The 13125-nt window shown below is 50.1% G+C and overlaps 1 protein-coding gene and 1 long non-coding RNA gene across 4 annotated transcripts in view; one reads left to right on the top strand and one right to left on the bottom strand.

Annotated features, from left to right (window-relative positions):
* The window catches only part of LOC147001319 (uncharacterized), a 26812-nt gene extending 22849 nt beyond the window's left edge, over nt 1-3963 (bottom strand). Inside the window, exon 1 of the long non-coding RNA XR_015045259.1 lies at nt 3837-3963. This is a non-coding gene — a long non-coding RNA (uncharacterized LOC147001319). The remainder of the gene's footprint in view (nt 1-3836) is intronic.
* LOC110307406 (alpha-1-antitrypsin 1-3) lies at nt 807-13125 on the top strand. Of its 3 annotated transcripts, none has more exons than XM_085830636.1 (5): nt 807-1094; nt 8690-9321; nt 10772-11042; nt 11909-12059; nt 12847-13125. In XM_085830636.1, exons 2-5 carry the CDS (start codon nt 8694-8696, stop codon nt 13036-13038), a joined length of 1242 nt encoding a protein of 413 aa, XP_085686762.1. In that variant the 5' UTR covers nt 807-1094; nt 8690-8693; the 3' UTR covers nt 13039-13125. The 3 variants fall into 3 exon arrangements, with proteins under 3 accessions (XP_085686762.1, XP_021035310.1, XP_085686763.1); XM_021179651.3 differs by lacking the exon at nt 807-1094 and adding an exon at nt 2809-3073; XM_085830637.1 differs by lacking the exon at nt 807-1094 and adding an exon at nt 3274-3464.

Raw genomic sequence — 13125 nt, 5'->3', positions numbered from 1 at the left:
CCCCTTTTTGCTACAGACACCAAGCTCAGTGCTCAGCCCCATCCTTGAGCCCACGCACGTAGGCAGAACTGTGTGTACAGTTTCCCTAGCATCGTCATACGAGCCTTTTACCTCCAAATCAGCCTAGGTGTAGCCACAGATAGTTCTAGAAAGAACCAGTAGACAAGACTTTCCCCACTGTAGCCTGGGCTCCCCTCAGGCATTCTGCCCGCCTTTCCATACTGGTCCTGAAGAGAAGGAGGACTGGGCATGGGGTTCCTGACCGAAATTGGTAGGTTCTCCACCTGAAGCTCCCCCACCCCCACCCCCAAGCTTGCCTCAAAGGTTTCCATTTTTAGCCTTCTTCATTTCTTTTTCAGATGGCCTGGGTCACCTACTGTCCTTCCTGATGCACTTAGGATATGAAAATACACCCATTATGCAGCACGCACACATGCATACATGCTCACACACAGCATGAACACACACACACACATCATGCACACATGCATACATGTACACACACAGCACAAACGTGTGCACGCATGCATACATGCCATACACACATCGTGCACATACACAGCCTGAACACACACACACACATGCACACCCCTGCCCCAACCTCGGGGGCTCAGCTGGGCACAAAAGAGTGGCACAGCCCTCTTGATGCTTCAGCCCCAGAAAACCTGGAAAGATGTTGGGCCAAAGCTCTATGCCAGAAGAGTGAAATCCTTAAGCCAGGGCCACTGTTCCTCTTAGAGAGGCGACCAGTCCATTTACAAGTCTGTGTGGATGAGCCCATGCTGGGTCATACTGCGTGGACACAGCCAGTGCAGTAGGTGGCACCCAGTATTGCTTGGGCCAGGAAGGGCTAGTCTTAATGTGCTCCTAGCACAGGGCGAGGCCCCTTCCTGCCCTAGCTCCTGCCCCTCCCAGATCTACGGCTGCCACCTGAAGCTGATCTCCTCCCTGGCAGACAGACACTGGAGACACTTAGCAGACTGGTACCCTGACACCCTTGGGAGTCGAGAATCTGATCCTGAGGAAGAGTGGGAATCAGCACCTACCAGAGGTGCAGGAGGCGTGGCTACCCTGGATCTGGCCAGGATTCTCAGGTACAGTGCTGGGATGTCCCACTTGCCTGCAGGCTGCAGTCTGCCTGAGGGCGCAGTGCTTGCAGGGACACAGTAGAGACTACCTCCAACTGGTGCAGTCCATCTAGTGCAAAGCTATGAGGGTCAGCTGGATCACAGGAATGGACATTGTATGGATGGAGAACAGAGGCTCAGAGATGGGAGAACACGCTCTGGGTGTGCAGATAGCATTGCACCACAACAGCAGTCTGGTTCACCAAACTCTTAGTAGTTGTAAAATAGATACCCAACCATACCCAACCTACAAGGGACCAGAAGGAAGGCAGGTGCTGTGGGAAAGGAACAAGACGTGTGGGAGGGAGAGCTGAGCTGTTTCCTGTGAGGGAGGCATACCTCCACTGGCTCCCCAGATCTACAGAGGGTACTGAGTGACATAATGTGTGTGTGTGGGGGGGTGATCCCACAGAATGCAACCCATCCTATATCTCCACCCCCACCCAGTGGCACCAAGGAGTCCTAGTATTGATAAGAGCATCATCCCAAATAGCTGTCTGGATACCTTGAGCCCTAGGCTCCGAGTTTCCCTTGCTGTATGTAGTTCTTGCAGCAGCTTTGTGCCATCATAATCCGCATCTTAGAGATGGAGACAGGGAGGCACCGGGAGGTGAAAAGGTTTGTCTGATGGGTTGAGGTCTAGCCTCAGGCGCTGTAGGATCCTGTGGAACATCTATTAGGCTGAGTCCTAAGGTGGATCACAGGGGAGCCAGTGAGTGGCAGAAGGTGGAAATGTGACCATCACTTATCCACCTCATTCTTGCTGTACCCGGCCAAGGGCCAGGAGAGCAGGAGAGCTGGAAGCATGGGGGTCGGGGGGGCGTGGAGGGTGAATGTGACCTCACCACCTGTGCCCATCACAGGGCTGATGGGATGTGATCGAGATTTTGAAAAGGATCAGAGTACAGAGCCCATTTGCCTCAACTCTGACCTCTTCCAACCAAACCAGATAGACTTTCAAGAGCTGTGACCACCCTCTCCGTGCCCCAGAGCAGAGAGACTGCTCCTTCCTAGTCTCCCCATCTTGAAGGAAAGTCCCCATACCAGCTTCCTGGAATCAATGTGGAACAGGCCCAGCTCAGAGGAGGGGAGGGTGGGGAATGGGAAGGCTGGAAAGAATTTCTTAGACTGAGACAAACGACTTACAATGTGCCTGCTTTCCTCAACTTCCTGTACCCATGGCAACCATGCTGGCAACCAATCTGCCATTCTGGAAATGTCTCTGGTTCAGAGAGGTCAATTAACATGTCTAAGGGCAGCCCAGCTCTTCCTTACAGAGCTATTCTCTGTCCCCTAGCCTGTCCCCTGGCCACTGTGCTCCAGCCTGTCAGGAATTTCCTGTCAGCCACAGTCCATTCCCCTGCAAAGGAAACAAAGAATTCATATCTATAAGTGCAAGGGGAGCAATCTCTTTGTTTTGGTCCTATGTCTCCATTCGTCAGGTGGGCACATAACCTACTCTGAGCCCCTGGTGGAGGCAGTGAATCTTCAACCCCAGGCATCTGGAAGCAGATGTCTTAGTAAATATTGACTTTGCTTGCATGGGAGCAACCCAAGCATTCCCCAGGAGAGTGCAGGACCAGTCAGCCATGCTGTGTCTTCCTAGAGGCCACGTGACTCAGGACACCAGACGCACCTTGGACACCGGATGTTGTGTTTGTTGTGTTTATGAGGGATGGATGTTCTAACTGCTTTGCTTTAGGACTCCTTTGATTTAGGAGCAGAGAGAGCTGAGCTCTGTCCCGAACAGTGTGGGTGGTACCTCAGTGAACAATCAATGGACTTAGCCCCTCTCTGTTTGCTCTACCAATAACTGTGGTGACATTGGTTAATATTCACTAGCAAACTCCCCCACAACCCCCTTGGCTCCCACTGCTTAAATACAGACTAGGACAGGGCTCTGTCTCCTCAGCCTCCGTCACCACCCAGCTCTGGGACAGAAAGCTGTGAGTATATTTTTCCCTGGGGAAATATTGCTGGGACAGCAAGCTGTGAGTATATTTTTCCCTGGGGAAATATTGGAGGGGCCCCTGAGTCTCTGCACCTCCCAAGCAGGCAGCCCATCTGGGAGCAGGATAATACAGGGAAGATAAAGTAAATTGCACCTGTGGCACCTAGGCCTCTTGTTGCCTTGGGAACATCAATCCCTAGGCTCCCTTCTTGAACCTCGCTGCACAGTAGATAGCTAGTATCTTCAGGTGAGAGGAGACAAAGACGTGGAGGGGCCAAGGTGCAGCCACAGCCATTTCCATGTAGACAGTGCCCGCCCTTTGCTGGCCTTTCCTGTGTGGCCTTTTCCAGCCCCGCTCCCACCCCCCTGCATCGTGGATAAGCAAGGTAAGACTAGAAGGACAGTGGGAGCTGTGGCTCTCCAGCTACACCTGAGATGCACATACTAGGACCTCAGCCTGTAGGTCATGGTGGCTGTCCCAAGCATAGTGGCCTGTGAGATCTGTGTGTGTGTGTGTGTGTGTGTGAGAGAGAGAGAGAGAGAGAGAGAGAGAGAGAGAGAGAGAGAGAGAGAGAGAGAGAGAGAGAGACTTGGCTTGAGCCAACTTCCTGAGTGAGCGTGCTAAGGTGTCCCATCTCTAAGCAAAGCACTCATGTAATATTTCAGCTCCATAACCCCTCAAGGAGGCTACTGGCTTATTCCCATTTTACAGATGAGGAGATGAGGATAATAGTTTGTCCCAATCATACATAGCCTACCATTCAAACTGAGGCAGCTGCTCCAGACTTCAGGCTCCTGACTTTGCTGACTGAGACATCTTCCCCTCTGGGCTGTAGCCTTGGATAGCTGCTAACCTCGCTGCTCTATTAGGCAAGAGAGCTTCATTCCTTCCCTCTGGCCAGCCTTGCTCTATGGAGATTGGTTTGCTTTATCATCCTGCTGTTTTGTAATGTAAGCAGAAGCGAGGCGGCCAAATTCCCAGGATACAAATATCCTGAAAAAGCCAGAGGTTAATGAGGGGTGCTTCTGGGAGCTCTGCATATTGGCTCTCTGAACCACTCACATAATCTTCCTCCGGTAACTGATGTTCCAAAAGTAAGGGGTGTAGGGTCACACAGAGGAGCAGCAATCTAGCCTTGGATCTGTCATTTTAACACTAGTATGGAGTGGAGCCTCAGTAGCCACCCTCTGCTATCTATTTCAAGTCTTCTGGCTTCAATTTTGTACATAGAAAAGGGCTAGAACCTAGAACTAAACTGTGTGAGATTGAACACCAGCTCTTTTTCCAGCTGGTTCTGTGGGGTTGAGAATGTGGCTTAGCCTGTCTGGACCTCAGTTTTTCTCCCCATAAAATGGAACTAATGTGAAGGGAAAGTTAGATGAACTGGGTATAAAACACATTTTGTGAGCATGTCCAAAAGGACTGCAGTTATTGCTTGTGTTTGCACAGTGCATGACTGCTATCGGGCGATGCACATGGGGGTGATGGGACATGCACCTGACCCAGGACTGGCATTGCCTAGCAGGAGACCATCTGTCTGTGCTAGTTAATCGTGACTTTGTTCCTGCCATGCCCCATTCTTTAGAAGACTCCTCTGTGCAAACAGGAGGCTTAAAGAGTTGAGGTCATTTGCCCCAGGGCCACTGGCAACAAACGGCAGAGCTGGGCTTCCACAGATTGTGGCCTGCTACAGTTGATTCTCTGGGTCTGCTTGGGTTACTCTTAGTGGATCATTCATTTTCTCTCTTAGCTACAATGGTACAGAATGAAAAGGGGGAGGTATGGCCCCTCTCTTGCCTCCCAGAGGCCACACCACCAGCCTCTGAAGTCAGAATGTCACCATGTGTGATCTACAGCTTTTTGGCTTCTGTCCTTATACCACAGGATTTTAAGCTTCTTCCTCCTCTCCAGTTGTCTGTCTGTCTTCCCTGGCTCAGGGACCTGGAGGTCATACGGGGTCAGCAGGGAGAAAGCAGGGCCCAGGACCCTGAGATTTGAAGGAGCAGGATGGGATGCAGAATGTACCTGCCTGGACGCTTGAGACCAGAGTCAGGGCCTGTGACACTTCACATCCACTGACATCGTGATCTGATTAAGAAATACCTAGGGCAGTAGCCGAACACTAAAGGCCTTTCCCAAAGAAGAGCAACTGAAATTGTAAACCTGCTCCAAATGTGGGTGCTCCATCCCATGAGTGGGAGTCCCAGACAAAAGGAAAAGGAAGCAGTGAGCTGAGCTCTGGCCCTCCCTATCCTGTTTCCTCACCCTCTGAGGTGAGAGCCAGCAGCTGCTTTGGGCTGGGGCCGCCAGCACACCTTTCTACCAGGAAGTACCATATCCCCTCAAACTGTGACCGAAACAAACCTCTCCCCACTTAAGTTATTTCTTCTCAACAATTTGACCCAGCCCTGGCTTTCTCAAGTCTGAGACCCAAGCATATTGCTGTGTCAGTCAAGGATGGGGGCTAGGAGGGTGTCTCTCCAGCCCTCAGCCCCTTCACCATCGAAGGAGGAAAAGGGAAAGATGGACGAGAGTGTGATCACCTTAGCAGGGCCCCCTCTCCTTCCCCATGCTGGCCTTCCCTCCTTGAGGCTCAGCAGCCCCCAAACAGAGTATGGCATCTCATCCCCCCCCTCACCCCCACCCTGCTAAGCAGAGATCCTTGGCACTAAGTCCAATGTCTGGGATGAGGAAATAGTTCAGTCAGTCCAATGCTTAACACCCAAATCTGAGGACCAGAGTTTGCTCCTTAGAATCCAAGGCACAAGCCGAGTGAGGAGGCGTGCTTTTGTAATCAACCCCAGCCCCCGGGGAGATGGACACAGGAAGATCTCTGCCTTGCTGTCAGCCTCTGGCCAGAGATCACTTGGTATGTTTTCTTGCCACCCTGTGAAAGCCCAGCCTCTTGATGAAGGTGGGGAATTTCCACGGGGTTCGCCAAAATCCAAACAAGAAGTAACAAAAACATCAGGAATGGAAATATACAGAACTCAATTCAGTTTCGTCTCCAGCCCTAACACACCAGCCTATTTATGAAAACGCCAACATGTACTGTGTAATCCGTGTTTGGCTCTCCAGATTATTTACAGTGAAAGGGCAGAAAGCACGGTGGTAGCTAGAGAGACGTCTGTGCTTTGTTGTGCTATAACGTTGGAAAGATACTTTTTACAGGTCAAGGGCAGGCAAAATTCAATATTTCTTGTCTTCAACTTTCCCCCTTCAGGTTTGCAGATCTCAAACTTGAGGGTTTCATTGTATTAAGATGATAATTCTATCTATGGGTCTAGGGAGTGTGGCTCTCTTGGTAGACTGTTCACATACGACACATGAAGCCCAGAGTTACATAAAGAGGCCATGGTGGTACACACCTGTCATCCCAACACTCTAGAAGTAGAAGTAGAAGTAGAAGTAGAAGTAGAAGTAGAAGTAGAAGTAGAAGTAGAAGTAGAAGTAGAAGTAGAAGTAGAAGTAGAAGTAGAAGTAGAAGTAGAAGGATCAGATGTTCAGGGCCATCCTCATCTAGATGGTGAGTTTAAGGCTAGCCTGAGACATATGGGGTTCTCTCAAAGGAGTAAAATAAAAAGGATGGTGATTTCATTATTGAACTAATAGCTAACTATGTGGTATGGCTGCCTGAAGATTCTTCATAGATGTGGCCTCAGCTTCCCCAATATGATGAGAGCATGGGGCTGTAGACTAGTAGCCTGTGGCACGTCAGAGTAAAGAGAATTCTGTAGAACCAGGAAGGCTGGGGCTGGGGGTGTGATCTTGATTTTGGCTGTCTGCAGGCAGAGTTTGCCCTCTCTGGTGCAACTCAAGTCTTGCTTCACTTCAGCCACGCAACACATTGCCCTTCTCTGCCCCCTTTTTCCAACCTCTGAGCTTGCAGCATCTGCCACCCGTCCATCCCCAAGAATGCCCTTTGGGAGCTTGTCCATGGAAGATCTGATATGGCAGAGACTTAACGCCCTGAGTTCTCCCAGGCCCACCTTGTAGGAGAGGGAAGACAAGGATCAAATCACTTGTCCTGGCTCACACAGCTGGAGGGTGACAGAGCCTGGGTTAGAACTTGGGGCTGTGATGAATAGATCTCCCCACCACACACATATCCCATATTAAAGCAGAGGCACTAACTTCTGCTCTTCCAGAACTGTGATAGGAATGTTGACAAGATGGCAGATGGGCTGCCCAAGATGAGGCCAGCCCAGCCTTGGGTTGGGATTACAGAGCAGAGCAGAGACAGTCCCTCTTTCAGGGAAAGCCACTAGGGACTGAGGTTCCTTGTAAGGGCTGAGTGTGGACAGTGCCTGCATTCCTCCTCCTCCTCCTCTTCCTCCTCCTCCTCCTCTTCCTCCTCCTCCTCCTCTTCCTCCTCTTCCTCTCCCTCCCCCTCTCCATCCCCCTCCCCCTCCTCCTTCTCCATGCATTTATTTTTATCTTATGTGTATTAGTGTTCTGCCTGTGTGTAGTGCCTAAAGAGGCCAGAGGAAGGCTGCAGATGCCCTGAAACTAGTTCCAGATGGTTGTAACCTGTCATTGGAGGTCCTGGGAATCAACCGCAAGCCCTCTTCTAGAGCACCAAGTGTTCCTACCTACTAAGCCATCTCTCCAGCTCATCTGGCTAGTTCTTCCCAACCTTAGACTTCCCTGTGTGCCCAGGTCACCAACATTTATCTCCTCTCCTGTAAGGATCACCACTACATCAACATGCTCTCCCTGGGGACCAGAGGTAGCAGTAGCACCCTCCCATGAATTCTTCCAGTTTCGAGGGATTGTTAATCCAGACCACAGTGTTCCTCTTGTAATTATTGACAAGACCACTTCTCACCCGGTGCCTTGGTTTCTTCCCTACAAAATGGGTTGGGGACCTGTGCTTCAAGACCATTTCAGGTGGAAACTGAACTGTTGAGAGAATTGGTGAGGAACTAGATCATCCATCAGTGCAACGTCAGTCTGCTGTGCTGTCACTTGTTAACTTCGAGTGCATAGCAAACTGAAGGACAATAACAGCTTCCCTGCAGGACCCTGGGAGTTCACACATGTGAGGGCTCACGACAACACTGGACAGATGGAGAGCATCCTATCTGATCTTACTTTGTTTTCACACGTGCATTTGTGTGATGTGTGAACAAGTATGTGCAAACACACACCAGTGCATGTGTGTACAAAGGCTTCAAGTTGATGTTGGATGTTTTCCTCAGCCACTTTCCACCTCATTCATCAAAGTAGTGTCTCTCATTGAACTTCTCACAGAGCTTCTTCAAGATTCTGGCTAGCAAAGCCAACCCACTTGTCTCATGGATGTCCTGTCCCTTACTCCCCCCTCCCCTATGCTGGGATTGTAGGTGGCTACTATGTCCCTATCTTATGTGGGTTCTCGACAGCTAAACTCCTATCCTCACACTTGCCTAACAAGTGCTTTAGCTACAGAACTGTCTCCATTTTTAAAACATTTTTTTTCTTCAAAGATAGCAGTTCAGAACAATGCTTAATCTAGGCTGGGCATAGTGTCTTTTACTAGACCACCACAGTTACTTTTATATTGTGTCAAGTGGTAGCTGATAGGAGTCACCACAGCCCTGACCTTGCATCTCTTTCTGTGTCTTGCAGGAAAATGACTCCCTCCATTTCATGGGGTCTACTGCTTCTGGCAGGCCTGTGTTGCCTGGTCCCCAGCTTTCTAGCTGAGGATGTTCAGGAGACAGACACCTCCCAGAAGGATCAGTCCCCAGCCTCCCATGAGATCGCTACAAACCTGGGAGACTTTGCCATCAGCCTATACCGGGAGCTGGCCCATCAGTCCAACACTTCCAACATCTTCTTCTCCCCAGTGAGCATTGCCACAGCCTTTGCTATGCTCTCCCTAGGGAGCAAGGGTGACACTCACACGCAGATCCTAGAGGGCCTGCAGTTCAACCTCACACAAACATCGGAGGCTGACATCCACAAGGCCTTCCAACACCTCCTCCAAACCCTCAACAGGCCAGACAGTGAGCTGCAGCTGAGCACAGGCAATGGCCTCTTTGTCAACAATGACCTGAAGCTGGTGGAGAAGTTTCTGGAAGAGGCCAAGAACAATTATCACTCAGAAGTCTTCTCCGTCAACTTTGCAGAGTCAGAGGAGGCCAAGAAAGTGATTAATGATTTTGTGGAGAAGGGAACCCAAGGAAAGATAGCTGAGGCGGTGAAAGACCTGGACGAAGACACAGTTTTCGCCCTGGCGAATTACATTCTCTTTAAAGGTAAGATGGCAGAACCAGCTTGACTTGGCGTCCATGGAGACACCCATACATATTCTCGAGGACCAGTTTCTGAGCTCTCACGCCATGCTGTGGTATTGCCCCATCATGTTCCCTACTCTATGATGTGTAAACTCTGACATCTTTCAAATTATCAATTAAGCTTAGGAATTGGCTTCAAACACCAAGTCCACTGACTTCTTTGAAGGACTGATTGGGGCCTTGGTTGTCCTAATGTTCACCTCCCCTACAAAGGAGAGTTGTAGAATGTGCAGTCCTTCCCTAGCTTCAGAACCAACTGTCCTGGTTGTGATGGTCTGAAGAGAGTGTCATTCCATGGAGTGTACTTGATCAGCCCCTCTGTTGCATACCACCATTATGACCTCTGGAAACATTGGCTCAAATCTGGCCACTATAATCTATTAGCCTTGATATTGGGCCAGCCATTTTACCTGTTTAGGGTGTGACTGTCCATATTACAAGGGACAAAGTTAGCTGACTGCTGTGTGGGGATGAAAGAATTAGAGAGGTTACCCAGTGCACAGGACATAAGCACCTGATCAACTAACATCCCAAGCAGGGCCTCCAGCCTGGAAGTCATTAGGTCAAGACTCTCCAGAGATTGGAGTCAAAAGCAGAAGCTACTCTGGCCTTCATGACCCCCTTGCCACCAACAGAGTCCTGTGGAGGAGACTATCAGGCCCGCACAGCTCAAGTCCCAGCACTTCTGTGACAAGTGTAGGTGTCAACTCCACCCCAACCCCTTCACCAATTCCTATCCAAAAGGAAGGTGAAGTTAGGATTCCTGCTGTCCTTCTCTTGCTGACAGCCTTGATCTTGGGTCTCTGAGAACCCAGCTCACTCTGACAGCTTCAGAGATGGGTCGCTGAGACCTGTGTCCACTCCAATGACCTTGGTGACCGGTTCCCTGGAGCCTCTCCCACTCTAGTGGCCTTGTTGATATGTCTCTGAGACTCTAAGCCATTCTGATGGGTTCTTGTTGGTGGTTCCCCAAAGTCCCCACCTACTCCAGTATTCTTGATGGTGGTGGTCTTATACAGCAGATAGACTTCTTCACTGAATTCTTGAATGTAGAAAGGGGCTTGAGGTGCCAAAAAACATTTGTCCTGAGTGATGACTGAATTGCCAATGAATGTGCCACTCCTGATAAGAAGCTAACAAATAGAATTGTCAGGAATTCCATTTATAACCCCAAGTCACCTTTCTATAAGTATATAACAATTATATAAGATATTTTCTAGGCACAATGGGGATGGTAGCTCTCAGCTTCTGTGGTCTGGAAAGTCTAAGTCCTCCTTGAGTCCTGAGTTACCCTCACCAAAGTGCCTGGGCAGCCTAGAAGGCTAGTAGTGACCCCCTGTGCACATGAAAAGTCAATGGGCTGTGTCACCACCTCATTGGCTAAGGTCTGCTCTCACTCTCCCCTCTTCAGGCAAATGGAAGAAGCCATTCGATCCTAAGCACACTGAGGAAGCTGAATTCCACGTGGACGAGTCCACCACGGTGAAGGTGCCCATGATGACCCTCACGGGCATGCTTGACGTGCACCATTGCAGCACGCTGTCCAGCTGGGTGCTGCTGATGGATTACCTGGGCAACGCCACTGCTGTCTTCCTCCTGCCCGATGATGGCAAGATGCAGCATCTGGAGCAAACTCTCAACAAGGAGCTCATCTCTAAGTTCCTGCTAAACAGGCACAGAAGGTGACGCCCAGACAGAGACCTTCCCTGAGTGTCCCAAAGGACAGAAAGTGCTTGCAGAGGGTGGTCTCTAATCCAAGACCACAGCTAAGTGTACAGGCCAGAAATAGAGCTCTCTGGGCAAGTTTGCAGGGCAAGGCTCTGTTCCTGTCAGTCCTCAGTGGAGCTGCTAGGTCTCCAGGACCCAGCTGTCCTAGAGCGTGCTCCACAGATCAGAGGACCTGTGCACTCTGAGTCCGGGCTCTGCTGCCTGTGAGAAACCGTGAGCTACATGGAACTTCTGGCAGTCCTGAGGTTAAGTGTAGGCAGAGGTTGTATCCTTTCTTCCCTGTCAGGCCTCTGATTAGGTCTAAAACCCATAAAAGTGCAGAGAAGCAGATAAGGTGGGTACCAGATCCTGAGGGCTGGTCAGACCCTATTGGGCCCTTCTCTTTCCCTGTAGTTTAGCTTTCAGCCCTATGAGGGTGAGGGGAATGTCACTCAGCTGCACTGACCCTAGCTCCCCTGAGAGAATCAGATCCAAGGGGGATCCCTTGCTCAAGAGGAGGGATTGACCAAACACATCAGGGCATAGTGAGGTTTGGCTCCCTGTAAACACCCTGAATCTCCCTGGAGGGCTTCTTGAAGAAGGTGGCATTTCAGGGGCTTCTAGGAGCTTGAGCTTTGAAATCCCACTGATTTCACCTTCTCTTCTGCTGGAAGGTAACCATGGAAAAGGGAAGCACGTGAAGGTGGTTTCATGTCCTGCTGGGTTAGTGGCACGTTCAGTGTGAGAACCAGCCAGAAATAATTCCACAACTGGGTGGGTCTTGACAGAACCCAGAAATCTCATGAAACTCCTATAATTTTAACTCTTACCTACCCACCAGGTTAGCCCAGGTCCACTTACCCAGATTGTCCCTCTCTGGAAACTATAACTTGAAGACACTCATGAGTCCACTGGGCATCACCCGGATCTTCAACAATGGGGCTGACCTCTCCGGAATCACAGAGGAGAATGCTCCCCTGAAGCTCAGCAAGGTGACCATGGCAATGTCCTGGGTGACTGTAGGGCAGCACAGGATTTGGAGGTAGTTCAGAGCAAGCCTGGGGAAGAGGAAAAGGATGCAGACAGATTCCAGGCTAAGCTCTTTCTGAGGACTGTCAGGATTCACTTGGATAGGGTGTGGTCAGATGTCAGCTGGGAGGGTCTTCTTATGCAGATGGAATTATGGGCCCTTCCCTGAGCTGCTGCCCCAATCCTTGGTTTCATCATTATCTGGAGAATTTGACTTTTGGACTCAGATTACGTATGTTCAGATAGAGGTTTAGGCCTGGTGACCTCAAGAGGGTGCTCTGGAATCATCCATTCCTGATACTTAGCGCTATTAGTGAAACCTCCATTTGAAAGTATGATTTCAGAGAAATTAAAGGCAGTTCAGAAGGGGCAGAATATTCTTAAGAGTTTGGACATCAAAGGTCATTCTCAAAGCAGTGTCACAATATGCTCACAGCTACACACTGAACAGGGACACTTGCATAGAGGGCATGAAGTTCCTCTCTCTGAAGCTCTGAGCTGCATCCCAGGCCATGAGAGATGGAATCAGGAAGGGAGAACAGAGGAATGAACCAAGGCAGGTGAAGAGTGGGAGAGGAGGAGAGTTCTTAGGTGGTCACTGTGAAAGGGGTCTGGGGGAAGAGCAGGAAGAGATGGAGGGAGACACTCCCTACTGAAGTCCTCCTTGGGTGAGTCCCATGTGAGATCTAGCTCCAGCCAGGAATGGTAACCACCCTGCCAGCAACTGGGCCTCTGCTTCTCTCTCCACAGGCTGAGCATAAGGCCGTGCTGACCATGGATGAGACAGGAACAGAAGCTGCAGCAGCTACAGTCTTACAAGCCGTTCCTATGTCTATGCCCCCTATCCTGAACTTCAACAAACCTTTCATTTTCATAATAGTTGAAGAACACACTCAGAGCCCCCTCTTTGTGGGAAAAGTGGTAGATCCCACACGTAAATGACCACCCTAAGAAATCATCCTTCCTTCTGAATTGGGTTCCCTTCCATTAAACACTGACTGGCCTGGCTCGTGCCTGATGCTATAGCAA

Source organism: Mus caroli, unplaced genomic scaffold (assembly GCF_978045245.1).
Source record: "Mus caroli unplaced genomic scaffold, Mus_caroli_1 scaffold_14, whole genome shotgun sequence".
Taxonomy (NCBI): domain Eukaryota; kingdom Metazoa; phylum Chordata; class Mammalia; order Rodentia; family Muridae; genus Mus; species Mus caroli.
The sequence above is the reverse complement of the archived record's forward strand: the minus strand, read 5'-3'. Positions and strand labels throughout refer to the sequence as shown.

What these genes read in the sequence shown, in the direction of transcription:
- LOC110307406 (XM_085830636.1), top strand. Translation starts at nt 8,694, where the DNA reads ATGACTCCCTCCATTTCATGGGGTCTACTGCTTCTGGCAGGCCTGTGT. An exon ending in GAATTACATTCTCTTTAAAG is followed by an intron (nt 9,322 to 10,771) that starts GTAAGATGGCAG and finishes TCCCCTCTTCAG; the next exon opens with GCAAATGGAAGAAGCCATTC. An exon ending in CTCCCCTGAAGCTCAGCAAG is followed by an intron (nt 12,060 to 12,846) that starts GTGACCATGGCA and finishes CTCTCTCCACAG; the next exon opens with GCTGAGCATAAGGCCGTGCT.